The sequence below is a fragment of the Myotis myotis genome, unplaced genomic scaffold, assembly GCF_014108235.1.
Source record: "Myotis myotis isolate mMyoMyo1 unplaced genomic scaffold, mMyoMyo1.p scaffold_m19_p_18, whole genome shotgun sequence".
In the NCBI taxonomy this organism is placed as follows: domain Eukaryota; kingdom Metazoa; phylum Chordata; class Mammalia; order Chiroptera; family Vespertilionidae; genus Myotis; species Myotis myotis.
Window position 1 is genome coordinate 1,947,277 of NW_023416322.1, and position 26,663 is coordinate 1,973,939.

Below are 26,663 nucleotides of genomic sequence, written 5' to 3' on the forward strand. Positions count from 1 at the left end.
CATGTGTGTGTGCCTGTGTGTGTGCATGTGCTTGTGTGTGTGTGTGCCTGTGTGCATGCATGTGTGTGTGCCTGTGTGTGTGCATGTGCTTGTGTGTGTGTGTGCCTGTGTGCATGCATGTGTGTGTGCCTGTGTGTGTGCATGTGCTTGTGTGTATGTGTGCCTGTGTGCATGCATGTGTGTATGCCTGTGTGTGTGCATGTGCTTGTGTGTATGTGTGCCTGTGTGCATGTATGTGTGTGCCTGTGTGTGTGCATGTGCTTGTGTGTATGTGTGCCTGTGTGCGTGCATGTGTGTGTGCCTGTGTGCATGTGCTTGTGTGTATGTGTGCCTGTGTGCATGCATGTGTGTATGTGTGTGCTTGTGCATGCGCATGAGTGCAAGTGTGTGTGAGTGTTGGTGTATGTGTGTGTATATTTGTGCCTGTGCATGAGTGTGTGTCTATGAACGCTTGCATGTGTGTGAGTGCAAGTGTGTGTAAATCTGTGTGCGCACGTGTCTGTATATGTGTGCCTTAGTTTTAGTTTGTGCATGTGTGTGCATGAGTGAGTATGTGTGTGTGCATGAGTCTGTGTGGGTGCTTGTGTGTGTGTGTGAGTGCAAGTGTGTATGTGCTTGTGTGTGTGTGAGTGCAAGTGTGTATGTGCTTGTGTGTGTGTGTGAGTGCAAGTGTGTATGTGCTTGTGTGTGTGTGTGAGTACAAGTGTGTATGTGCTTGTGTGTGTGTGAGTGCAAGTGTGTATGTGCTTGTGTGTGTGTGAGTGCAAGTGTGTATGTGCTTGTGTGTGTGTGAGTGCAAGTGTGTATGTGCACTGGCAGGAGTGGTGGTGCCCAGCCGTCGCTGCCCCCATTCCTGGCTCCCGGCAGCCGCGCTGAACCGCAGCAGGAGGGCCGGCTGCTTTTCCCCACAGACAGGCAGCTCCGTGATCGGCTCTCCTGCCCCAGGCCGTGTCCCTGCGCCCAGGCGCTCCCGCCTGTGTTGTCTGCACGGGCGCTTGCTTGTCCTGAACACACAGCCCTCTGCACTTGACAACTGTACAGTCTTTCTGCCTTTCCTCTGAAACAGCTTTTTTAAAGCCCCAAGGGACCCTTAAAAAAAGAATGCAAATGGAAATTGTCCTGGAGCTGAGAGGAACGTTGCTGTGAGTCATGGGATGCTGGCCACATGGGGACGGACGATTTTTTATTTGGGTAGTATTTCCTCCTCGGCATTTATTACACCTCTGTTAAACACGGCTCATGCGACTCAGAGGCAACCAGAGGGAAAGCTGGGAGCGGAGCCATCATGGGCAGGGCGAGGCGTTGGTCACAGCGGCCATTGACCCAGACAGGCAGATTGCCCACCTGTCCCGGCCGCCTGTCTGCAAGGTCTGGCCTGGGCTGGGCAGCGGGAAGCAGGTGGGTTGCAGAAACTCGGGCTCAGAGCAAGGAACAGGGAGCTGAATTCAAGTTTGGGCCTTATCCCAAGAATAGAAACCCCATTGATCTCCAGAACTCAGGCAGCATCTGTGTCTCTTCCTCCTTCCCATGACCGCCTTCACCCAAAGGCCAGCCACATGTTCTCCTTAGGGACAGGACACTCCGCAGGGAGGTGGGCGGGAGTGGGGCAGCGCCTTCCAGTTCTGCAGTGCTCCTGTGGGATACAAGTGTCACAGGTTTGCCACACAGGCCAAGACTCTGCCATGTAGACCTTGGGGCTCAGCAATGCAATATTTTTATTGTAAAAAGCGTATGATTTTAAATCGGTTCATATGTTTTAAATCAGAGCCTGACATGCAACCTGCTTGCCCCAGTCTGACAGCCGCTCTCAAAGTGAGTGTGTTCATGGGGTGCCGTTGGCGGCGGGGCCCGTGTCTGAGGGGCCTGGGGAGTGCCTACACGGCTCACAGCAGGTTTGAAGAAGGCAGCGCCCCTTCTGCAGGTGGTACTGCTGCACACGGGTGCGGGGACGGCTGTGCGCAGGTTCCTGTGGCATGGACGTTGGCTGGGAGTGTGGCCCTGCACAGCGCTGCCCAGCCCCCTCCTGCCACCCTACGCTCAGCCTGCACCTTTTGGGCGTGGTATCGGAATGCAGTGAGATGCTGGGTGATTGGAAAAGCGGAGTGGCTGGCCCCACGGGACCTCGGGCTGTCTGTCTGTCTGTCTGTCCGAGGAGATCTGGCAGAACTTCCAATTGGGCAGCCCCTGAGCGCCCTGGCTGGCTGAGGGCAGAGCTGTGGGCAGACCAGCGAGGGGCGCTGTGCTCAGTGTCGGCTCTCAGAGGTGGCCACGCCCATTCTGGACCCAGCACCCACTGCCTTGGCTACCGAACTGAACTGAGGGCCGTTCCAGCAGCGGACTCACCACCGAGCGGGTGGAGCGTGGCCGCCTGCGTTTGCTGGCTTTGCCCCAGAGCACCGTGTGTGTGGGGCACAGGTGTAAACCCGCGCATTATTTTGGTTGCACGTTGGAGGGAATTTAAGCTCCCTTGGAGTGTCTTCAGCTCACATCGCTCAAGAATGGAACCGCTTCCTCCCCGACCAGCCCTTCCCATGTGACCCCGTTGTCTTTCCTTCGCCTCTGGGCCGACGGATTGGACCCTGATAGACAGAACTGGGTGGCCCGCTGGCTCCCAGTCACCTAGGGACACGGTGACACCCTGTGTCCTGCGCGTGTCAGCAGTGACACTGGGGTCTGTTCGCCTCCGCCAGGGCGCCAGGAAGGGCTGGTCGGTGGATGACAGTCTCATCGGGGAGACGCACAGCTCCTCTCGCGTGCGGGCGGGTTTGGTGACACCAGGTGAGGGGGGATTCTTACGTTATTGACTGTGATTCCCAAGGCCGGGCCACAGGCCTCTGTGATCCACATTGCTGTGGCCGTCACTGTGGCAGAGTTTGCAGGCTCTGTGCCCGGCGCCCTGCTGAGGCGCTGCCCTGGCCAGGGGAGGGGTGTGCCTGGGTTGTGATCTGTGGACGCTGTGTTTGTGCTGCACCTGGAAAATGTGCTCAAATGCAGCAACATCCAGACTTTCCCAAGGACCGGGGAGAGCAGGTTTTTGTCCCATAAAAACCTGGGTTCACCCTTTCTCAACAGCCATCTTCCCGTGTGGTCGCCAGCACAGCCATTCCCTGTCCCTCCCTGGAGGTGCCCAAGTGGCCAAAGCCCCCAGCCCAGCGGCACCCAGCATCAGTGCTGCCGGGAACACGTCCGTGTCACTCAGCGGCTCAGCCCCTCAGGGAGAGGCCTGCTCACGGGATCAGCTGGCTGCTGTCAGGTTGTCAGGTGTGCGCTTCGTGCAGCAGGACCGCTTCCGGGGGCTCCTTGCTGGTCGCCCCGAGTCGGGCCTGAGGGGCTCCAGCTCAGACCCAGGAGGGGAGTGAGGTCTTGATTTCAGCTGCTTGCCTCTCAGCCTCTGCACCAGCCGCTAAATGCTGCTTCTCCAGTGAAGGGAAGGAGCAGACCTCGTTCTAGGAGCCTGGGACCTCGCCCCCAGCACTGTGCACGTCCTGTGCTGGGGGGCTGAGGGAGGGAGGGCAGGGGGGAGTGTGTGGTGGACTCAGCAGCCACTCCGCAGGCCCGCCCACGGGGCAGGGTGGCGCAGGGACCCCGAAGGCGTTCTCAGGGCCCAGTGCTTCCCTCGAAGCCGCACAGCCTGGAGCCACTGGGAGCCAGGACGCTCCCTCTGATGCGGTGACTCACCTCTGCAGGGTGAACGGTGCAGCCATGCGGCCGCAAGCCCATCCTTTTGTTCATGGCTTGAGCTTCTAGCGCTCACAGTGGACCCCAGGGTCTGTGTCCTAGGCTCTGTGTGAGGGGGTGGTGGCGTGGCGGATGGAGGGGCCAGTGGGCAGGGAGCCTTCTCTCCACGCGTGAACCGCGAGAGCCTGGATCTGGCAGGATCCACGTCTGGGAGAACCACCCTGAAGCCCCCTGTCATCTTTGAAATACCCTCAGATGAGGGGACTAGAGATGCCTCCCAGCCCGGACGGGGCGCTGACCTCGGCGTCTTCTCCAAGGACGATAGACCGACGGCTATGGGAGACTCTGGGTCCTCCAGGCACAGAGCCGCCCCAGCAGCCACCAGGCAGAGGGAAGCGAAGAAGACCTGGGCACTGGGTTCATTTCAGCTGAGCTGCGAGGCTGTCACTCAGCAAAGCAGACCTGACCGGTCCGGCACGCCAGGCGGAGTGAGCTGCACAGCAAGTCGGCACAGAGACAAAGCCGAGTTGGCATCTGTTCTCTGCTGGGTCTCTATGTCCCACCGCCTTTTCCCACAGCAGGGGCCCCTCTCCGTCCCACGGGGCCCCCTCTCCGTCCCTCGTGTCCTCGTGTCCTCATCCCAGCAGACTCTGCATGGGCTGGAGGGCAGGCGGTCTGTGGGCTGAGAGATGTCACCAACTTGAGGAGAACAAGACACGCTTTCAGGCAAATAGAGTAAGAGTCCCAGTAGCTAAGGCCCGGCCTCGGGGGGCAGGTCTCTGAAGGGAAAGGAGAGCCTGTTACTTAAATAACGGGAGTGGCGCGTTATTTCCACGGAGCTGCCATCACGTTCCGGAAGCCGGCTCCTGCCCAGTGTCGCCTGGGAACCGGGCGTGGCGTTCGGGGAGCCTGTTCAGGATGGAGCTTGACATTTAGAGGAACGGAAGCCCCTGGACCGCCAGGTGTTTCTGTCTTCGGGGGTCCGGCCCCTTGGATGGCGCCGGGGGAGAGGAGGGGCCCCTCAGAGGACACCCAGCTCAGCACCCGTCTCAGCTCGAGGAAAGGCCCCAAACGGAGATGGGAAAGACGGAGAGCAAAGGCTCCGCAGATGCTTCCCCAAAGCGGAGACATCACCCCCACGCCCCCAGGCACCGCTCTGGGCCTCTCCTGTCCCAGGAGCTGGTTCTCTCGGATGTGGAGGCTGGAGAGCGAGGCCCGAGGCAGGTCTGCCATGGCACCCTCAGCCCCCTGCGCCCTCCCTACTCCCCCCCAGCACTCCCGGCGTGAGTCTAGCGCACCTGCCCGGGTGCGTCTGACACCCACCTTCCCGCCCATCACTGGTCACAGGCTTCGTGCCTCCAGGGCTGCTGGGCTGTCCAGGCAGCAGCAGAGCCCTGTCTGCCCGGCCCCGCAGCCCCACTGCCCCCTGCCACTGAGCCCACTGAGCCGCACGGGCCGCACGAGGGCAGGTGTGGCTGGGAGGGGCTTTTTCACCCTGCGACCTTCCGTTCTGCGTACCTGGGGTCTTCTTTATGGCGGCTTTGGGGTCTCTCCCCTCTGGTGTCTCTCTCCCAAGCCACAGAGACAGACAAGCTACACCCCGGCCTCCAGCCCAGGGCAGCCCTCCTCGGCCTCCCGCAGGTCCGGCCGCATCCTCTCCTGGCTTTCAACCTGCAGCCACCAGGCCCCCCAGCCTTCCCCATCCAGGCTGCACTGACCACCCAGCACCCCTGTCACTCACCCAGATGTCCCATCTCCCAGCTCAGCCACGTGCCCGGCAGGACCCCAGAGAGCCTCCTCTAAGGATTGAGGCTCTTCTGTCCGCTGCAGGCCTCCTCTCTGCAGATCCTCCCGTGGTTGCTCGGACTTTTCTGTGACTTGCCTCTAGTTACTAACCCTCCTCTTTCTAACTCCCCTGTGATGTAACCAACATGAAATCACTCTGCCTTCTAGAGCTCTCCCTTCCTTCCTTCCTTTCTCTCTGCAGCTTGTGTTTGCCTGGGTTGGTTAAGCTACCAAAAATGAACAACCCAACCCTCCCCAAACCCCAAAGAACTGGGCTAAATATAATTCAAGTTCTCTCCCCCTGTCCTATACAGTTTCTATCCGGTTTCTCTCCCTCAGGTGGCTTCCACTCCCCAGGCCAACTCGTGGTCCAGAGTGGCTGCTAGAGCACCAGCCATTGCATTCACCGTCCAGCCGGCAGCAGAAGGGCAAGGGGAAGGAATGCCTTCCTGTGTCTGGACATTCCTAGGAGCTTTCTGTCTAACTTCCACTGACCAGAATTTTGTCACAAGAGACATGACCACATGATGGGGGGCAAGAAAGTTCCTCTCCTCCCGGTGGCCATGGGCTCCCCTGAGATCAGGGCTCTGCTAGTCTATGGAGGGGGGTGTTGGGAGAAACCAACACATGAACCTTTCCCTTCATGTCTGTGCAGGTCCCGGGCAGGGGAGAGACACGTTCTGCAGCTCCTATCCCAACATAAGCATTAGCGTTCAAGTGCGCATTTGCAGGAAGGAGCCGTGTTATGGTCAGCGGTGGCGGCCGTGGGCGGGGCCAGTGAGGAGGTCAGCGCGCCCTTCCTGCCTGTTCACTGCGAAGCCTCCTTTCACGCCCACGTTCCACTTCCCGTCGCTTCCTCAAACCTCGATCTGAATGGAGGCTCTCGACTCTCCTGGTTATAATTTATTTATTTTTTAATGGAGACTTGAGAGCAGCTATTAGAGATGGCTGGCAGGCCCGCTCGTCTGACACAAGGTGAGGCTGCCTCCCAGCTAAGTGGTTCCCAGAAGGGTCTCAGCTTCCAGGACGTGTCTTCCGGGGGGAACTGTGCCAGGTCGGCCACCTGGACACTCCCTGGCCGGGGAAGGCCGGCCGGGCTCTGCTCAGCAGGAGGCGTCCGGAGGACGAAGGGCGGAGGGCGCACAACTGCTCTTGGGCTCTGGGAGGAGGAGCAGGAATGGCCCTAAAGAGGAGAAAGAGGCGACCCAGGAGAGGACACTGCCCCCCCCCCCCCGCCCCCCCTGCTAGCCTCGGGTCCCTGTCTGTGGGGGGGGGGGGCACAGACTCCCGCACACAGACAAAGCCTTAGCCCTGCCTCACTCCGCCCTCTGTGCTCCCGCGGCCCTAACTCTGGGGGCTGATTGAGATCCAACCAACTGCGAAGCCCCCGTTACCAGCACTGACATGTGCTTTTATAAAAACAGCGCGATTGCATCCTTACGAGAGCTACGGTGTGGCTGATGTTGTCGACACTGAGTGGTAAGGGAACCGAGAGGAAGGGGCAAGGTCATGCGGAGGGCATCTGGGCCCGGCTCCGTCCCACGCGCTGCTGGGCACCCCGAGCGCCATGCCGCGGGCTGGCAGGAGGACTGCGCCCCTCTGTACGTTCTGGGGGCACTAGAGGAAATCTGCCGTGGATTTGCTCCCCCGGGGCAGCAGGCAGTGTGCTGGTGCCGGGTCCTCTCAGCCACGCGGTAGGTTCATCTCGAGGCAAATGAATATGGAGGCTTCTCCTGCTTCCTCCCCGGCCACGTCCTTTAGAAACTGCCATCGTCGAGGCGTTTCCGTGTCCAGAGGACACAGGGCACACTAACAAGGTGACGCACTTCTCACGCTTTGTATGTACAACTTGGCAGGAAGCAGTTTCCCGCCCGTGGCTCCTTCGCGGGTGGTCTAGGCCTCCCCAGGGCTTCCTCGTCCCTCCACCTCTGGGCCTGGCGGGCTGGCCCCGTGGGTGAAGTCCCACCTCCCACCGTCCTCCGAAGCTCCTCTCAGGCAGAGGCCCGAGCAGCAGGCCTGGCCCGAGCCACCGAGGCAGAGGACACGCGCCCCGTCCTGCGCGCGAGGCCAGGCCTCCCAGATCCTGCTGTGCTGTGAAGCCCTCGGGCCCCGGCCTTCTACCTGCTGAGCCCAGAGAAAAAGAAGGGGAGTGGAGGGGGCTGCAGGACGTCTGTCTGCGAATCTGACCCCTGGCTGCCTCTGCAGCCCCAGGCCTATGGGTCCCACCGCGCCCCTGAGCTTGGAAGGCGGAGAGACAGACAGCACAGGGTGCTCCGCCAGGTTGGAAGGTCCCAGGGACTGGCCTTCTCACCCACAAGCTCCCCGGGCCAACGGCAGGACATGGGGCCTGGGTCGGGTCTGAGGCACCTTCTCTCGAGCCGGTGTGTCAGCCGCAGGAGCTGACGTTGTGACCCGTTTCCACTGGATGGATGGACGGAGAAACTGAAGCCCACACAAAGGAGTTTCCCATCAGCCCCCGGGGCCGAGGCCGGGGTGAGGAACAGGAGGACACGCTTTCATCCCACCTTTGGTTCAGAAGCATCGAATGGTGTCACTGTCACTCCCAGTGGAGGGAGGAGCCTCGGGTTGCGATGTCACTGCGCCTGGGAACTGAAATGAGAGGAGACCACAGTCGCCCGGGGATGGTGGGTTGCCATCTCCACACCTCCTCCAGCAGCCGCCAGCGTCCACAGGGCAGCTGGTTGAGGTGTGAGGGTCCTGTGGGGTTGGAACCCGGGGGCGTCTTGAAGCCCATGCTGACTCCCGGTGGAAATCCCAGCACCCACACACTCCTGCGCCCGCCGGTGCCGGTCAGTGATGGGTCCGTGAGCCGAGCGTTCCTCACGGGCGCCCTTGCATTTGCAGGAATTTAAAAAAATTCAGACGTCGGCGAGGACTTCCTCCTTCCCTGCCTCATCCCAGGATCCATCAGGACCTGGGCATCAAAGGACAGTGTGTGTGTGTGTGTGTGTGTGTGTGTGTGTGTGTGTGTCTGCACATGTGCATTCACACGTGGATCCTTTGTGGGAGAGGCTGGCCTCACGCTTCCTGAGTCCAGGCTGGAGTCCAGGACCCAGGTTCTGGGCGGCCCTGCCCTTTGCTTGGCCCTTGTCTTCCGTTCTCTGCTCCGTGACTTTGGAGTTCACTTCGCCTTTTATGAGGTGATTCCACTCCGCGGGTGCGAGCGCTCGTGAACAGATAAAAGGCGTAACTGGTATTTCAGGAGGCCAGCACGTGGCTCTTTCTGTGAAAACACAAGGGCATCCTATCGCCATCCGACTCCTGTCCGAGTTCTGGCGGACGGGGTGGCAGAGCCGCCTGGGGTGAGGCGGAGAGCCCTGCCTCCCGCTCCTCCCCCCGGGGGTCATGAAGCCCGGCCTGCAGACAGTGGGACTCCCTGCCTGGAGGGACGCCCTGTGCCTGCACATCAGGCAGAGAGAGTGGCCAGAGAGCGGGAGGGCACCCACCGGGGGAGGTCGCCTCACACCTGCTCCCGAACACCTGTCTGCTGTCGGTCTGTCTCTGAGCCCAGGTGCGGTCCCTGCACTGCTGTCCACATCCAAGGACAGTGTTCTCTGAGCTCCGGCCTCCTCCCCACCTGTGGGTGTGAATCCAGCCTGGGCAGCTAACCTGGGGCCTCCCAGCCCACCTGAACTCGGTGAAGAAACAGTGCCCTCTAGTGGGCCCTGCTGGGAGCTGGTCCGGCCTGGTCGTGGCTCAGGCCAGACAACCGGCTCCAGGGCTGAGCCTGGCATAGTCTGTTTACCGGAGAGGAAAAGCGGAGTAAGAACAGGGGGGTCCTCTTATCTCGGGGGTTCAGTAAAGGATTAACCCAGGGCCAGTGGGGGAGAGGGTGGGTGTGGCCTCAGGTGCATGTAAAGGGGTGTGACAATTTCTATAGAAATCACTTACCTGCCGGGACTGGCCTCTGACATGAGGGGGTAGATTTGTGAGAAGGAACTCTTCCTTTAAGAAATATGGCCAAGAATTCTGAGCCGCGACCTATTACACCCCCTCATGCACGGGCAGCAAGGGGGTGGCCCTTTAAGGCCGGCTTCGGTGGCAGCTGCTGGGCTAGGAGCGCGGGAGGGCAGGGCGGCGGCGCCGTCAGGGCCGGAACCTGATCGCATGTGATGGCTGCGGATTAGGTAACAGCTCCGCCGTGGAATTGGATCTGGAGGGCTCATTTGAGTCCTGCAGGCGCCCGGAGATAAAGGGGACCTTTTAAATAATCATTCCGTCTCCTGCTCGCCAGCATCGGAGCGTCGGTTCTGCTTAGGCCATCGCCTTCTCGTTTATTTCACGTTGGCGGGATTTAACTGACTGGTTTGCCTATCAGCCCCACACCCGTGAGTCGTGGGCCCAGATGTGCGTGCAGGGTGTGAGCTGGGCATGTGGCTCCCTCACGCCCCCGTGGCAGCCCCGGGCCGTCGGAGGCAGAACCTGCCCCGGAACAGAGTGGAGGCGAAGGCTTTCTCTTATCCTTGCTGTTCCCATAGGAACAATTTTTTTCCCTGAAGTTTTTTATCGGAGCCCCCAGCATTTGTGGTGCCTCGTGTTTTGATCATACCAACTTCGTATTGTCCACATTTAGAAACCAATCAGATTACATTTCAGTGCATCCTCATTTCTTTTGGAAAGTATTTCCATAGGACTCAGAAAAGGACAGACGCTAAGTGAAACGCTCACACTTCGACTGTGATTTTTTAATTCTCCCTCAACTCAATAGTCCTTCATGTTTGCGGGCGTCCACCCTTGTCCGTCTGACCCTCCGCAGCGGGCACGGCTGCCTCCCGGGGTCCCTTCCAGCCATAGACATTTCCTTCCTTGTTTGATTGAAAACCAGGCCGTTGTCCAGACCAAGAAAAATAGTAACTAGGTCGGCTTGCGGGCCTGTGTGTCGCTATGCTTCCTGTTGGTTATTTAAAAGAGGAAGCGAGGCCTGGCCGCCAGCTCAGTGGTTGGAGCGCCGTCCCATGCCCTGGGAGGTTCCATTCCCGGTCGGGGCATATTCCTAGGTTGCGGGTTCGATCCCTGGTTGGGGCATGTCTGGGAGGCAACTGACTGCTGTTTCTCTGTCACACCTTCTACCCTCCACTCTGAGGGCCACCGCGGGTCCGCGCGGCCCATTGCACGGCACGTGCCCCAGGGATGTGATGCAGGAGTGGGTTTCCTGGTGAGCCACTCTTCTGGTTGGTTCTCGTTGCCTTTCAGACACTCACAGCCCTTCCCTGGCACACCCCCGGGCTCACCAGGTGCACCCCTCCCTGAGCCAGCTCTTGCCCCGCTGGTCCAGTGGCACGTCTCCATGGGTCACAGGACCCTGCCAGCCCATCCCCAGGTGTGGACAAACGCGGGACTGCTGCTCCCGGGCCTCAGTCACGCCCCTCCTCTCCTGCCCCTCCCAGTGCTTTCCCATGTTTCTTCATTGGACATTCTTCCCAGGCTCCCTCTGGGCAAAGACCTGGCTGCTGGCACCCTCACTGGGTGTGCTGAGCTGTGCCGGGTACAGGGTGTGCCAGGGGTGAAGGAGCCACCCGCTGCCCTGCTGACCAACTAGATCACTCCCTCCCTTAGTCCACCCTCTCCCCACCCTTCACTGCCCGGGCACCACACTGCAGGCACCTGCAGCCCTGCCCTTCGCCGCCCCCAGGCACTGTGAGTGCTTTCAGTTCTGGTTTTCCCCTTCTGGTGCCCACTAATGCCCCTGTCTGTCTCCCTGCAGTTCTGAGCATCCGGGGTGCCCAGGAAGAGGAGCCCACAGACCCCCAGCTGATGCGACTGGACAACATGCTGCTGGCGGAGGGGGTGGCGGGTCCCGAGAAGGGGGGCGGCTCGGCGGCGGCAGCGGCGGCCGCGGCGGCCTCTGGAGGGGCCGGTTCTGACAACTCGGTGGAGCACTCGGACTACAGAGCCAAGCTGTCGCAGATCAGACAGATCTACCACACGGAGCTGGAGAAGTATGAGCAGGTAATGCCCGCCGGGCCTCGCTGCGCCCCGACTCCGTCACTTGCAGTCCAGCACGCCTTCCTTTCACATCGTGCAGGGCACGCCCGGGTGCCCTCCGCCCCCATGAACAGAGCAGGGTCTCTGGGGCCCTGGAGTCAGACAGGCACAGGTTCCAATCCTGCCCCCTGCAATGGTGTGGGGCCTGTGGGGCCTGTGAGTGTGTGTGGGAGTGAGTGTGTCCCCTGCAGTGGTCTGCGGGACCCAGTGTTCCACAAGCTGCCCCAGGGTGGTGGTTCCTGGCAAAGAGCTGAGCTCTTGGAGTCGAGGCTGTTACAGGAAAGGGTGGGAGCGGCTGCGAAGGGCAGAGCCATCTGTGAGGGTGAGGATTCTCATTGAGGGGTTCCTCCAGCTGAGACCTCCCCTCTACACCCTCACTCTCACTCACACACGTGCACTCACACACACACACACTCACTCTCACACTCACAGTCACACACACACAACCTCACAATCTCACACACTCACTCTCACACACTGACCCTCAGCCACACACACAATCTCACACACTCACTCTCACACACTCACACTCTGTCACACAATTTCACAATCTCACACATGCATTCACACTCACAATGTCACAGTCTCACACACTCATACAATCACTCTCACACACTCAGTCACACACACAATCACAATCTCACACACATGCACTCACTCACACTCAGTCTCTCACACTCACAGACACAGTCACACGTGCTCACACACACATGCACTCACACACACTTATGCATTCACTCACACACACTCATAGACTCAGTTACTCATACACACTCACACTGACAGAGTGACACACACTCATACACACATGCACTCATACACACTCACGCTGACTGACAGTGACACACTCACACATCACGCTGTCTCCGTGGCCGGCATGAGCAGTCCCATGTCCAGGAGCCCCTACACCAGCCTTCCCTCATTGATTGACAGATGTCTGTTTTCCCCGCCTTGACGGCAGCCTTGTCCTGACTCCACAGTTGACTTCCTCCCTTGACTGTCAGGCCCCTGGCTTTCTCTCCTTCCTTGGGTCCCAAAAGAAGAGGGAGGAAGAGCAAAAGGGGAAGGCCCTGCCCTCCAGTCCACTTACGACTGCCTAGATAGAAGGCAGATGCAAACTTAATAGACAATTTAATTTTTAAAGTAGATGTAGGCATTTAAGAAGTTAAAGTGAAGAAGGTTTCATTGTTGTACTCAGATCTACCTACCTTCAAAGTGCATTTCTGCCAAGGCCCGTGGTTAATGAGATAAACTGGCGGTTGGGCCAGGCCTGGTGAAGCAGACGGGTGGGAGGCTCGGCCGGGAAGCCAGCTGTGCCACCCCTGCCTTCTGGGGACAGAACCACGGCCCTGCCGCAGATTGGCTTGTGTGGACATTCCCGGGCCCAGGGGTGTGTGTGGAGAGCTGGCTGACCCAGGAGCCAGAGGGCAGTCGCCCTGAGGGATGGGGCACCCTGGGAAGACATGGGGACATTTCCTACGAAGGTTCCTGGCCTCTGGCTTCTTCCTCCTTCCCTCCACCAGTCGGCCTGTCTCTGGCATAACTGCCTGGCCTGGCATCCAGGGAGCTCATGCCCAACTCCCGGGCACAGGAGAGCCCGGCATGCGGCCTCCCCCCTACACCCAGCCCTGGAGTGTATGTTAGATGGGAAGGTATTGGGAACTGGCTTTGTTCTCAGCATAGAACTGACTGTCTTCCTGATTTAACCCCAACATTCCTCTGTCACCCCAAATGAGGAAGCCACGACTACTGCATTTTTCTCCAGGGCATTCTGTGCTTGGGTCAGGTACTGTCATCATCTCCGATTGGTACAGGCGAGGAAACGGAGGTCTAAGGTCAGGTGATGTGCCTGGGGCTCAGCTAGTGTGGGCAGGTTGCCCTGGGGCCCTGCTGTGGCCACGAAGGGCCGAGCCCGCCCTCCGTGGCTCTGTGGACAGCTTGCTGGCCCCAGGAGCCTGGGGTCATGTTCACCCTCAGCAGGTATCTGTGCCCCTGACAAAGGTGCTGGGTGCTGGGTGCTCCGGGGAGCCCGCCGTCACAGAGCCCTGCTCACATGTGGTGGGAATGGTCTCTGGCCATCCCTCTGGAGAAGGACTAAGAAATCACCGCCTCACCCACGCGGGCATTTCCGGCTGAGAGCCGAATCCATTCAGCACATCTGTTGCTTAATCTTGTGCTCATATTAGTTGTGCTGCTTATTATAGTGAAGAGCAGCTTGTAGGGGCCTGTGCCTATGCCATTAGCCTTCCAGCCTGTCCGACTGAGACCGATCTTACTCACTTTTCTGTGACCATTCCTCTGGCAGCTTTTTGAAAAGTAGGAAAGCTCAGTAGAGGAAGTGGTGTTTGTACCTAGATGCAATGATGAAGTTGACTCTTGAATAGTTTTGTGTGTGTGTTGTTTTAATTTTAGTTTGTTGCTGGTCGAGAGCCATGTGTAAGGAGCCCGGAGGGCTTCCCGTAATGTGCCCCCCCAACCGCACCCCGCACCCCGCCAGCCACCACAGCTGCCTGCACCGCACTGCCCACCGGGTCACTGGTCCGCAGCTGCTGGAGACTCTCAATAGAAAGAAGGGGAGGAATTGTTTTGTTCCTTAGACGGGGTTGGAACACGTCTTCAGCAGCCACCCTGAGGCGGAGGCCTGGGGAGCTGGCTGCTCTAACAAAGGCGCCGTGGCGGGAACCTGGGGGCTGGCTCACGTGCTTTCTTCAGAAAGCGGGGCTCCCGCGGCTTTGCAGGCTCCCAGCTTCTGTAAGCAGTGCTGCTGGGACGTGGACGGGCCAGTCTCCAGGGCTGACCTGGGCTGGTCGCTCGCACCCCCAATGAGACTGGCCTCCCTTCCTGGGGGAAGGGTTAAGGGAAGAAGGTGGATGTAAGGCCGATCCAGGGCCCGGAGCCAGACTTGCTCAGAGGCGTTTCCTCTGTTTGCTCTCCCAGGAACAGCCTTTCAGAAACCGCCGCCCCTGGTGGCCGGAGCAGCGCTGGCTCCGGGAAGGGACGTCCCAGAAACCGCCCGCCTGTGTGGGTTGCACTGACTGGCAGTTGTAACCCGGCCATGGTTCTGAGGGGGGAGCCCAGTACCAGGGCTGAGCCTGGGGGACGGAGAAGAGAAGCAGGCAGTCTAGGTCTGGAGAGATCTGGGTCGGGATGTTCTGTCCGTCTTCCCGGAGTTGGAATGTCGTAAGCTGCCGGCCACACATCTGAGCAGCTGGCCAGCAGCTGTCTGGCTGCCGCTGGCCAATGGGTGGGGGACTCCACTGTCTGCCTATGGCTGAGCAGGAGGCCCCAGGGAAAAGGCCCTAACAGCAGGCAGTGTGAGTACTTTTATTCTCAGCAGCGAAGCATATTAATTTTGGCCCCGCCCGTAGCTTTGCAGTGGGAGCCAGTGCCCTTGGCAATGCCTCCTCATTGGCCCCCGAGGTGAAGCTGCTGCCCCGAACGAACCCGCACCCCACCCCGAGCCTCCTGGAGTCCCACAGCTCACTGCTGGGTTTACCCCCTTTTCTGTACACAAAGTGGGGTGCTTCAGGGCAGAAGAAACTTATAATACAGAGCCTGTTTCTATGGTAGCATCTTAGTGGAGAGCAGAGGCCACCTGGACCGATTGTCCATGGACTGGTCCTCAGCAGGTGTCTGCAGAGTAGAAGGAAGGTACCTAGGAGCCCCTTTGGTTTTTACCAGGAGGGAGTCTGAGGCCTGGAAGAGTTCACCCAGGTGTGATAATACTTTGGGTTCCTAAGTTATCAGTCTTTGAAGAGACAGTGACACACGTTTAGATGGCCCAGCAACTCAGTTCCTGCTCGCCGCACCTCCCCGGTGGGTGTTGTCACCCACGTCACTAATGAGGAAGATGAGGCAGAGACACGATGTTAGGTGACTCCCGAAGGCCCTCAGCCAAGGGAGTCCCAGAGGGGACTCCTCCTCGGCCTCTGCTGTGTCCCAGCGACGGGCCCCACCCGCAGGGCACGGCTCAGGAGTGTGGGCACTGCCAGGCTCGCTAGAGGGTCAGGAATGGTCGCGCCCACCCAGACGAACAGAGGGAGCTCTGGGTGGCGAAAGGGTTCACCCAAATCCACGAGGAGGCAGGTCAAGGCCAGCCTCCCAGTCCCAGAGGATGCATCTCTGCATACCTTAGGGCAGCCAGCCTCAGAGGAGGCTCGGGGAGGAGCCGTGGCTGGTACTGTCGCTGCGTCATTGACCAACAGGAGGGCTTCGTGCTGCCGAAACGTGGCAATGCCTGTTGTCGATCACGAACGCATTTCGTGGTTAAGACTGGGCAGGACCCTCTGAGTCTTGGGATCTCACAGCAGCCTTTCCTTTACACATCGACTCCACTCTGACGACATTGCGTGAGTTCACCTGGGAACAGGTGCTTTACTGAGTGCCGAGCGGGGAAACCTGGCTACAGGTGATAAGGACAGACACTAAAGGAAAGGGCAGCGGGTCAGAGGGGAGGCCAGGATGCCTGGGCCCGGGGGCACCGCGGTTACACCCTGCTAGGCTCCTGTCTGCAGGGTGAGCCCCTGAACCCTCTAAGCCCCGCGGTGAGGCTATGCCTGCGGGCCCCTCGCGTTGTGGGCACGGGGCCTCCCAGAGGCCAGCGAGGAGGGACTCCTTGTAACAAAAGCAGGAGTGGAAATGGGTTGGTGGGAAGCTTAGAATCCCAGGATCCCACTCTTCCGTGGACGAGGCAGGACGTGCTTTTGTGGCCCTACACTCTCTGTGGCTGTGAACACGGGGGGTGGGGGGGTTGTGACATGTATTTTACACTGAAATTATCTTCTTGTGCTTTACAGTAGTAAAATCATGGGGGGCGGGGGAAAGATGGAAACATGGTTAAGAATTTTCTTTTCTCTTAAAATCTATAGATGGCCCAAGGTTAGCGTCAGGCCATCACTTGGTCTGTGCCTCCGACTTGACAGAATGCCACCAACACCTTGTAGGTCCCTGCACACACATCCCGGGGTGCCGCACGCCCGCCGGCCCTCACCTGCGTGTCCTGTCCCCGCAGGCCTGCAACGCCCTGTGGGTCCCCGCACCCACATCCCGGGGCGCCGCATGCCCGCCGGCCCTCACCTGCATGTCCTGTCCCCGCAGGCCTGCAATGAGTTCACCACCCACGTGATGAACCTGCTGCGTGAGCAGAGCCGGACCAGGCCCATCTCCCCGAAGGAGATCGAGCGGATGGTGAGCATCATCCACCGCAAGTTCAGCTCCATCCAGATGCAGCTCAAGCAGAGCACATGCGAGGCCGTCATGATCCTGCGCTCCCGGTTCCTGGACGCGCGGTGAGTCGCCCTCGGCCCGGCCTCTGGGAGCGTCCAGGGGGCTGAGGCTGCGGCCCCTTTCCAGGCCCCGGTTTCCCCAGGGAGCCGAGGAAAGTCGTGGGCCAGGGAGGCCACTGTGGCCAGAGCTGCAGGAAACGTGGGGCTGGAGGGTCACGTCCATTCCGGAGCAAGGACAACGTGGCTACGGGGACAGCAAAGGCAGGACTTTTTCCTACTACTGGGGACCTCCTTTTTTAAATTGATTGATTTGAGAGAGAGAGAGAGAGAGAGAGAGAGAGAGAGAGAGAGAGAGAGAACACTGGCTTGTTGTTCCACCCATCTTTGCATTCATACTCGATTCATTAGTTGACTCTGTATGTGCCCTGACCGGGGATGGAACCCAGAACCTTGGTGTATGGGGGACGACACTCTAACCCACTGAGCACCCGGCCGGGGCGGGGACCTCCTCTATGGGTCCGTCTTTATCGGGTCTCACTAGCACGCGGCCCGACACGTTCCCTGGAAAGGCAGTTCCGTTTGAGAGCTGGGACCCCCTCCAGGCCGTGTGCAGGCCGATCGCCACTGCCACGCTCCGGGCTGAGGTTAGAACAGACAGCGAGACCCGGTCCCGGGGGCACAGGGAGCGAGGGCTGGTGCACAGGGGCCGAACCTGGCTCAGGTCCCATGTTTTCTTTGGGATTGCTGCTCAGGGCCTCAGGTGAGTTCAAAGAATTCAGTTGAAACCATGGATACAAAGGCCTTTAAGACCGAACTGAGAACAGATGACAAGCCATGGCTCTCAGCCCCTCCTCCCCAAACCAGAGGGTCCGGGCAGTGCTGGACTTCTCTGGCGCCGGTTCCCAGCCGGACGGCGTGGGGATCGCACCTGCTGTCGGGGGAGCAGCATGTGATCTTGCGGACGCCCCTCGGAGAGGCTGCCTCTCTGGCTGCACCCCCTCCCCGGGGCATCCCCCACTAAGGCGGAGTCGCCTTCCTTGTGCCATTTTCTGAAGACAATCCCACGCTCCGATTTTTATCATTAAACAGTTAGATGTGTCAGGGGTGCACCGTTTCACGGCCGTAGCTTCTTCAGACAGGCTGGCTGCTCTCTTTGCATTTGTCTCCCCTGGAATCGTGTGTTTCTCTCCGCTCCATCGTGGCCTTTGCCGCCCACAGGCCCGGCATCCCCTCACTCCCTGTTGTTCGGTGTGTTGTGGGCCCCCCTGGAGCGTAGCGTGAGAATGCCAGCCGGCAGCCTGCCTCTGGGCCGGCGGAATAGCCAAGAGAAAGTAAAGCTGAAGATGGCTTTTCCTGGCTGGGCGTGCCCATGAGTGGGGAGGGGGGCCCCGAGGCAGGACCCTACGTCCCCCTCCTCCAAGGCCGCCAGCCTGGCTTCTCTCACGCAGGCGATTCCTCGCAGGGCGGCCTGCAAGTGATGGGCGGCCTCGGGTCCCTCCCTGAGTGCAGCCGCCACTCTGCCATCCCCATGGCAACACCCCTCGTTAAAATGCTGGAGTTGGTATTTATGTTGGCAGATACTGAAAAAAAGAAAAGTTGGACCCAGACTGAGTTCTTTTCAAGAAAGGAGGCGGGGAGAAGGGGGCAGGCCGGCGCCCAGACTGTCCTTGCTGCAATCCTGCTGCATCAAGGCCACGGTCGGACGCAAAGCCAGGGCCTCGGCTCCCATGACCTCCACGCCGACCATTTCCTTTGGCCCGAGACCATCCCTTCCAGGGAGCTTCGTTCCTGCTTGGGTTGTGACCTCTGAATCATGGCCTCTGAGCCACGGTCCCAGTGAGCACAACTGAGCCAGTCGTTCTTGGCGCTTATTCTCAGGGTATATTTGGTGTCAGTGAAAGAATATAACCCCCAACGCCATCCAGGGCTGAGCCAATGGCTTTCTGAGCACAGACACAGTGTGCGGCGCCTGCCGGGCAGTCATGGCCCCTCCTCGCTGCCGCGGGCCAGGCTGTGGGGGCTCAGCAGAGAGCGAGGGGTAACAGGGAGGGGTAACACGCAAAGGGGGATGCATGTGTGCTAGGTCACCACATGTAGACGCACATGTTCCTGCTGTGCTGTGTACACCCCTGTGTTCGCTCCCTGTTGTCCCTTAACACGGCCACAGACTTAGCCACTAGCACAGTGCCTCACCGTCCCTGCTGCCTGGGCTCGCAAAGCTGTGACCCAGGTGCTGGCCGAAGCCGGACTCACCTGAGGTGCGGGGCCTCTTCCAAACTCTCTCCACGGGGCGGAGTTCAGTTCCCACAACTCTGGGGCAGGTCCAGGCTCTGGGAGCCGCCCCTCCAACAGGCGGCCCGCACGGCCGGCAGGGGGTCCCACCAGGCAAGCGTTAGCCCAGTGCCCTCTCTCCATGGACTCCCACCCGAGGACCAGAGCCTGCGCTGCTCTCAGTGTCCCAGGAGCTGTGAGCGCGGGTCCCCACGGGCTCCGTAGAATCCGCCTCCCCCTCTTCCCCTGAGCTCTGCCCCGGTTTCGTCCATGCAAGTCATTTCCTTTTTCTCTGCCTTACCTTGGCTTAACTGAGCCAGAAAATGGTGGCTTAAAAATTCCACTCATTCATTAATTCACCCATTCATTCAGTGTTCATCATCTCATGCCATGCACCAAGCCTCGTGCTGTGCAAGTGTGGAGATTAAAGCGGTTTATGGGCCCGGTGCCAGCACGGAGACCCAGCAGGCTAGCGCGCTGAATCCGAACTCTACTCCTTTTCTTTGCGGTTAAAAGAGAGAGGACTTACAAACCCCCTTCATCAGCGGTCGCCGACCGCGGTGTTTATGTTGGACTGGTGGCCCATGAGGTCCGAAAGGTTGGCGACCGCTGCTCTTAATGATTGTCCGGCAACAATTTGCCTTTTTCGATAACGTTTTGCTGGTGAGAACAGCAAGAAGGCAACCATGGTGAGAAGTACCGTGTGCGCCTCGCCCGATAGAGGGGCTGCAGAAAGGGAACAGCGACAGGGCCGTGGAAGAGGAAGGACCGGGAGGGAGGCGCTCAGAAGGGCTCTGAGAGATGGATTTGGTCACCGAATAGAGTCCAGATGCTGAGCTAGCACTGGAACAACAAAGATGAAAAAGGCGTGCATGGGCCCCGCCTTCAGGGAGCTCATCTCACGGCACAGAGGCTCTTAGACGCCACGCAAAACCGCACGTGAACTCCTGGGACACAACTGCCAATCCCGAGTGGCCAGGAGGGAGTCAGGGTGGACACAGGCCTGAGTCTCAGAGAAGCGTGAGGTCAGCATGGCAGGAGCCGTGGACAGCGCCCTCCAGCGGCCACGCAGCGCGGCCTGAGTGCTCACTGTGGGCTGGCACTCTGGTTTCAGATGAGCACGGAAGAGCCCCTCCCGTGGGGACCGCCTGGCAGTTGGGAGACATACAGACCTGTGCACATGCTGCTGAGAAAGGCACGGCGGGTGGGAAGGCAGAGTGTGGAAGCCAGGAGTGTCTTTGGGGGTCGGGGCGCATGTGGTGTGGCTGGGTGAAGTTGTGTAAGCATGGGTAGGATTGGGGGGAATGGGCACCAGGGACAGGATAGGCCCCCTGTAAAGCCAGACCTGTGTCCTGTATCCAGGACCAGGGCACAGCAGGGCTCGGGCTCAGGTCAGGGTTAGGGGTAGAGTCAGGTTTAGTGTTAGGAGTAGGGCTAGGGTTAGGGTTGGGTTAGGGTTAGGGGTTAGGTTAGGGCAGGGGACAGCATGTACGGTGCTTAGCAACGTAAGTCCACAATGTCTACGTGTCCACTCTAAAATCTGTCAGATTCAAGGAGTTTTTTCTCTAATATGCTGCATTTATCCGGGAATAATTCATCCACATCTATATTTCTTAAAATCAAAGTCTAAAGACCGACTCTCAGAGGTTTGAATGGCCTGGTTCGCGAGCTGATAACACTGAAAGCCGAAGCGAGTAGCCGCTGTCTGCGTCCCTGCCCCTGTCCTGGGATGTGTCACTTCCACTCAGTTTCTTAAATCCTGACAGAGCCTGGCCCGGGGTTTCGCCGGCCTAGGCTGTGTGACCTAGGCTGACACAGCCGGGAAGGAGTGAGGAGCAGGCCCACTGGGAGGTGAGGCCTGCCGGGAGACTGCCCCCACAGGAATGAGGCTCACCCCATCAGGGCAGCTTTCGGGGCACAGGGCCCCAGGCCCCGAACAACTCTCTCCAGGCCCAGAGGAAGCCAGAGGTGATGCGAGGACAGGCTTGGTACCGAGGCAGCTCGGGCTCCCCCCGAGACCCCGTCACGCGGGAGCTTCAGACACTAGCCTACTTTTCAGTTGGGTTTTTAACTCAACTGCCCAGTTCTGATGCTGGTGACCCAGAAACCCAGCGTGACTGGGGAGAGCGACTCGCCCTGCAGTGTCTGGACAGATGTGGCTCATACCTGCGGACAGATGGTGCTCACCCGGTAAAATCAGGCGCTTCATCGTGCTAATTAATCCACGCGGGACCGGAAAACACAATATTAGCTGAATTTCCCGTCTAGCACGGTGGTCCGTGCTTTCTGTTGGCTAAATTGGGAAACTCTATCCTGGCACAACCAGGGACGTTCTGGGCATCTTGTCCATAAGGAAAAGCTTTTGATAGAAGCAAGAAAGGCAAGTGAGCTAATTTTATTTTAAAGAAGGAGGCCCCTGCTCGGGGTGGGAGACAACCAGCGTCTGCAGTGAGCCCTGTCTCCGCACAAGGCCTTCCCGGGGGAGGCAGCGAAGGAATTCTCACTTTAAATTAGTTCAATTAGCACTTTTTTTTTAAAGGCAGAAAAACGCTTTTATTCAAAAAGTGGTCTTGGGCTCAGCCACCTGTGTGAGCATGAAAGCAGGCAGCGGGCGTCTGATCTGCCAGGTGGGGCTGTTCTTACCTGGAGATGCCGCTTCGCTCCGGGGCCGGGAGGCCAAGCCCTCGGTCCTTCTGCCGCGCCAGGCCCTCTTCCGGGCCCAGTGGGTGTCTCGCAGGTGGGTGTGTGATGGCTGTGGCAGCCGGCCCCTTGGCACAATCGTGTCTTCTCCCAGTGGACCCCTTCTCTCCCTGTTGGTGTGAATTTGGTGTGAACTCGTTTTTTGTGTCTCGTTTGCTCCCTTTCTCCCGTGCAGGCGGAAGAGACGGAATTTCAACAAGCAGGCGACGGAAATCCTGAATGAATATTTCTATTCCCATCTCAGCAACCCTTACCCCAGTGAGGAAGCCAAAGAGGAGCTGGCCAAGAAGTGCGGCATCACCGTGTCCCAGGTGAGGTCCAGCTCAGCCTGCGCCTGGGGGCGGCCCCGGGGCCTGCAGGCTCTAGCAGCTGAAGCCCTAAGACAGCAGGGTCAGCCTGCGCTGTGTGAATAGGGAGCTTCGGGCCAGGGCCTGGGGAACTGGCCAGGGACCAGCTGGAACCAGACCCAGTGGAGGGCTACCAAACCAGGGCTGGGGTTCCTCCCACCGACAGCCCACTGCCTCCAACACGGAGGAGCTTTCAACACCGAGGACCAGGTCCCTAAGTTCTCATGTAGTTTCTCAGACACAGTCCATGCCTTAGCCCACTTTCTGCCCCACCCAGGAACTCCGCAGCCAGGGGACGAACTGTCACGTGAAAGGGCCAGACGCGCCTTCTCTCTGCGCTCACTGACGAGGGTGTGGGGAACTAACGGCCCAGTGTGCACTGGAGCGGTCCCACGCGTCTCCGAGGGCCCCTCCCCCAGAGAGCAATGACGTGACAGGTGTCCGTTGTCAGGGCAAGATGCAGGATGTTCACAGACCCGAGTCTTCAGCATTCGTGTGAGGAGAGGAGGCAGCATTCATACGTAAGAGGGTCTGTGCGAACCTCTCGCTCAGTTGGAACCTCGATTCCACCCTGATCTCTAGCTGGGACCAGGAGGGAGAGCCTGAAATCCACCACAGAAAGACTTCCTCGGCATTATCTCACGTGCAAGAGACCCAAATGGGTCTCCATGGTGGGTGGGGCTCGGGGTAGGGGTGGGGGGGGGTGGGGGGGCTGATGTAGTGTAGAGTTCGCTGGACAGCTGCCCGTCCTCTTGAACAAGCTACGCAGCTGTACTTTGTTGAACCGAGCCCTGGCTCCTGGTGCTCCCTGCAGGGCGCACTCCCATCAGCCTGCGATGAGCCAAGCAGAGTTAGGCCTGGCCAGGGTTTAGTCTTCACACAGGGGACCCCAATGACCAGCTTGCCAGGAGCTCCCCAACAAGCTGTGTGATTCTGCAGCAGCGTTAGCAACACCTTCCAGGAAGATAAGGTGGGAAGATCAACCCCTTTTCAGCTCCACCTTCCTTAGGCGCTGACCCAGCAGAAGGTCATTTCCAGTCCCGACAACCCAGGAAGCACGGGGATGGGGCGGGGACAGGGCGGGGACGGGGGTCCCTGTCTGGGCCTCCATCCATGTCCTCTGAGCCTAGACCCGTGGTCCACGAGGAAGGAGAAGTGGCTTTTCCACCTTTGCTGGGTGTTTGGCGGTGCCAGCTGTGGACCAGGTCCCTGATGCCCAGCCAGGGCCCTCCCTCCCTCCTTTCTTCCTTAACAATGGCTCCTCCCAATCCTGAATCAAAACCTCAGGGGCAGGGAGGAGGGAGTCTGTTCCAGCAGCTCTCCATGCCCTTGGCTTGGCGGGCACTGTTCTGCATGCTGAGGGACCTCGTCCATGTTCACATCCGCAGACATACCTGCTCCCCCGGAGTGCCAGCTTCACGGGGACTCTCCATGCTGTGCCCATGGGCTCTGGGGGAGTCATAGGTTCACCGTGCCCTCCCAGTCTCTCCAGAGGAGCTAGGGCTCCACCGCCCTGGGACTGCCTGTCAGACCTCAGGCCACGATGCTGAGCAGTGAGGTCATTAATGAGACACGGGTTCTATGTGTCGCCCAGGCCGTGCGACAGCCCCTGGTAGGGGCCACCAGGCATTCCGGACGGAGCTGGCACCTTCCCTCCCGCTCAGCTGTTCTCGCCTAGAAGGGAACTGTCCCCAGCATGTCCCCCTGCGCCTCTTCCTTCTCCTGTTTTCTCGCTTGTAGCTGATTTCACCATCCCTCCGGCGTGTCCTTTCTTCCTCAAAAGTCCCCCAACTACCATCACCCCCCGTTTCTCAGCTCATCCAGGCCCTCTCCTTCCGCTCCCTATCCCACCAGCAGTCAAAACGCAGCCCAGCTACGTTGATGCGCATGGGGTGGGGCGCTGTCCAGGGAGAACAGGGGTTGGGGTGGACTGCACAGCGTCGGTGAACGGCCCAGCCGTGCCCTCCTCTGAGTTTGATTTTTAAGCAGAGCTTTGGCGTTTCTGCTGTATCACCCGCTGCGCAGAGCGACCGGGGTCAGCGTGTGCGACTGTGACTCTCGCTCACGTATTCAAAAGTCCGTGTCGTTGGCAAGAATTCCCTTTGTCCGCCTTCGGCACAGACGCAGTGTGCCGAGGTGCAGGAGCACCGCCCGCCCCGCTAGGCTCAGAGTCCGCTTTGTGTTACGTAAGCCCCGGCATTTTAGTGCTAAGTCACATCTGGAATCTGGGGCATACACGCGCCTTCCTAGGCGGGGATCGGGGAGGGAGGCTCGCGGGCGCTGCCCCAATTGTGTCTGGCAGAGGCCGGCACAGCTGCTGTGAGCCTCGCCAAGGGACTGAATTCACAGCGAACGGAAACCAGGCTTATTCCGAGTGTTGGCTTGCACGCGGGAGCCTGGAGCCCCAGTTTCTCCCCAGGTCGAGTGAGTGGGCCTGGCACACCCGGCAAAGCCTATGGGCCTGCCCCCACGGATGCTGACACTGTCTTAGCACCACGGCTAAGCATCCAGTCCACGTGAAGAGTCTGCATTTAACCCATCAATGTTGACCTAGATTTACATGGATATTTAAAGGTCAGTGTATGTTTATTGCCCAAAGTCAATGTTAGCATTGCTATGACAAAGAAAATTCTTGCCAACACCGCTCTCATTGTTCTTTATTTTATTTCAATTTTTTAAAAATATGTTTTTATTTTATTTTAGAGAGAGAGAGAGAGAGAGAGAGAAATATTGATGAGAGAATCATTGATCAGTTGCCCCCTACTAGAGATGGAGCCCCAAACCCAGGCATGTACCCTAACCAGGAATCCAACCGGCGACCTCTCAGTGCCCACGACACGCTCAACCAACTGAACCACACCAGCCAGGGCCAAAACAAATGCTAACCTTCTCGTCTTCTCTCACACGCTCTAGGTATCAAACTGGTTTGGAAATAAGCGAATCCGGTACAAGAAGAACATAGGTAAATTTCAAGAGGAAGCCAATATCTATGCTGCCAAAACGGCTGTCACTGCCACCAATGTGTCAGCCCACGGAAGCCAGGCTAACTCACCCGCAACTCCCAACTCGGCTGGTTAGTCTCCTCTTTGATCTGGGGGGACCGGGGTCCATGTTTATACTTGCTTTTTCTGCATCGGGGTTTCCTTCACACCTTCAGGTTTCTCGGTTTATGAATCTGCGCGTCCTTTGGTGTCAGTGCCCCTGAGGGGTTTCCCTTTCATTTCCAAAGAGTGATGTGTTCTGCTGTTTTCACGAAGGGCTTGCCCGGAGGTGAGCACAGGTGTGTCTGTTTAAGGTAAATCGGTTGGTTTTGAGGAGGTGACGCCACGTTCACCCTTCAGAGATGCCGGGAGGAAGCTCGATGGCCACGTGGGTACGTGGACGTGGTCCTGGGTCCTAGCCCTTGGTCTGTTTCATGGAACTTGACACTTGTCCCTTTGCTGCATCACATACTGGCTGGGTCACCGACGAGCACGGCTCCACGTGTGAATATTCACTCTTCCAGCCAACATCTCAGTGGGTGTTCGGTTCTGCAAAGTCAGACTGTAACATCTCCATACTTCTGGTAGTTGTTATTCTTTGCCATTTTATTTTGTTGGGTTTCTATATGTAAACTACAAAAGGAAATTGCCAGTCATTGATTCAGATGATTCAGATTTCAGTCTTCACGTTATGCTCAGCCCTGTGCTGTGTTCCTGGTTTTATGCACCAGAGTTTAGGCTCACAACTTACATTTCGGGGTGTGCTCTCTCTCATCCAGTCTGCACTTCCCCCTGCGGAGAAAACATAGTCAGAACGCATAAACTGTAACCTTAGTGTTTGTGTGCTGTGGAGGATATGTTGGTGCTTTTTTCCTAAGGGAAAAAACCAGAAATTTTCCTAATGAAATGAGTTTGACCTTAGATTATGGCAGTTTACCCCATAGCTGGGGGTGCACAGGTGAGAAAATCGATGCCTCCAATTTTAAAGAGTCGCACATTTAAATATGTGAGCTCTTAATATTGAAAATCTAACGCCCAGCCTTTCTGGGGGCACATGGTATCTCTGACCCCAAAGCTTGCTTGTCCCCTAAGGTCCCCTCCCAGCTGTGGCGGTTGTTCTTGGAGACACGAGGCCCCTGGACACACAGATCTATTGTCATAAGGTTCTCCACATCTCTGGGCCATGCCCTTTCTTTAAACGGAACCCACTGTGGAGGGGCCTGGGCTCTGCAGACTGGCGTGGGGAGGCGCAGCATTGCCCAGCTGTTTCTCCCAGCACCCCAGGAGGGGGCGCGGAGCGTACGTGCCATGGAGGTTCTGTGTGTTTCCTTCTCCCCGTTGTGGTGTAAGACTGAGGATCGAGGCCAACAGGTTAAGAACCAGAGCTTCCTTCTGCCCCATGGGCCGGTGATGGAGCGTGTCAGACCCAGCGACCCGGTGGGCACGCACCGTGAGCAGGCGGTTCGCGGCCTCTGGGGGAGAAGGACAGTTTGTCAGCAAAGCGCACTCCGCACTCCGCAAAGGTTATCGTAACGCAAAGCAGAGGTGGAAACGGCTTTCCTCTCCCGTAGATCTGCCCGCAGATGGCGGCGTGATTCATGGTGTGTCGTCGGACGGACGGGCCCTGAGGACTCCCCTCATCACTACTCCGTGTCTTCCCCCCTGCCCCA

At 58.7% G+C, this 26,663-nt stretch overlaps 1 protein-coding gene across 4 annotated transcripts in view; it reads left to right on the forward strand.

The window, feature by feature from the left end:
* PBX1 (PBX homeobox 1) overlaps positions 1-26,663 on the forward strand; it is a 205,222-nt gene that overhangs the window by 153,683 nt on the left and 24,876 nt on the right. For 3 of the 4 annotated variants that reach the window (XM_036342876.1, XM_036342878.1, XM_036342879.1), the window contains 4 exons: positions 11,189-11,433; positions 16,567-16,757; positions 21,841-21,976; positions 24,926-25,085. In XM_036342876.1, the coding sequence (XP_036198769.1) occupies positions 11,189-11,433; positions 16,567-16,757; positions 21,841-21,976; positions 24,926-25,085 (732 nt within the window). The remainder of the gene's footprint in view (positions 1-11,188; positions 11,434-16,566; positions 16,758-21,840; positions 21,977-24,925; positions 25,086-26,663) is intronic. The other variant, XM_036342877.1, reaches the window with a different exon arrangement.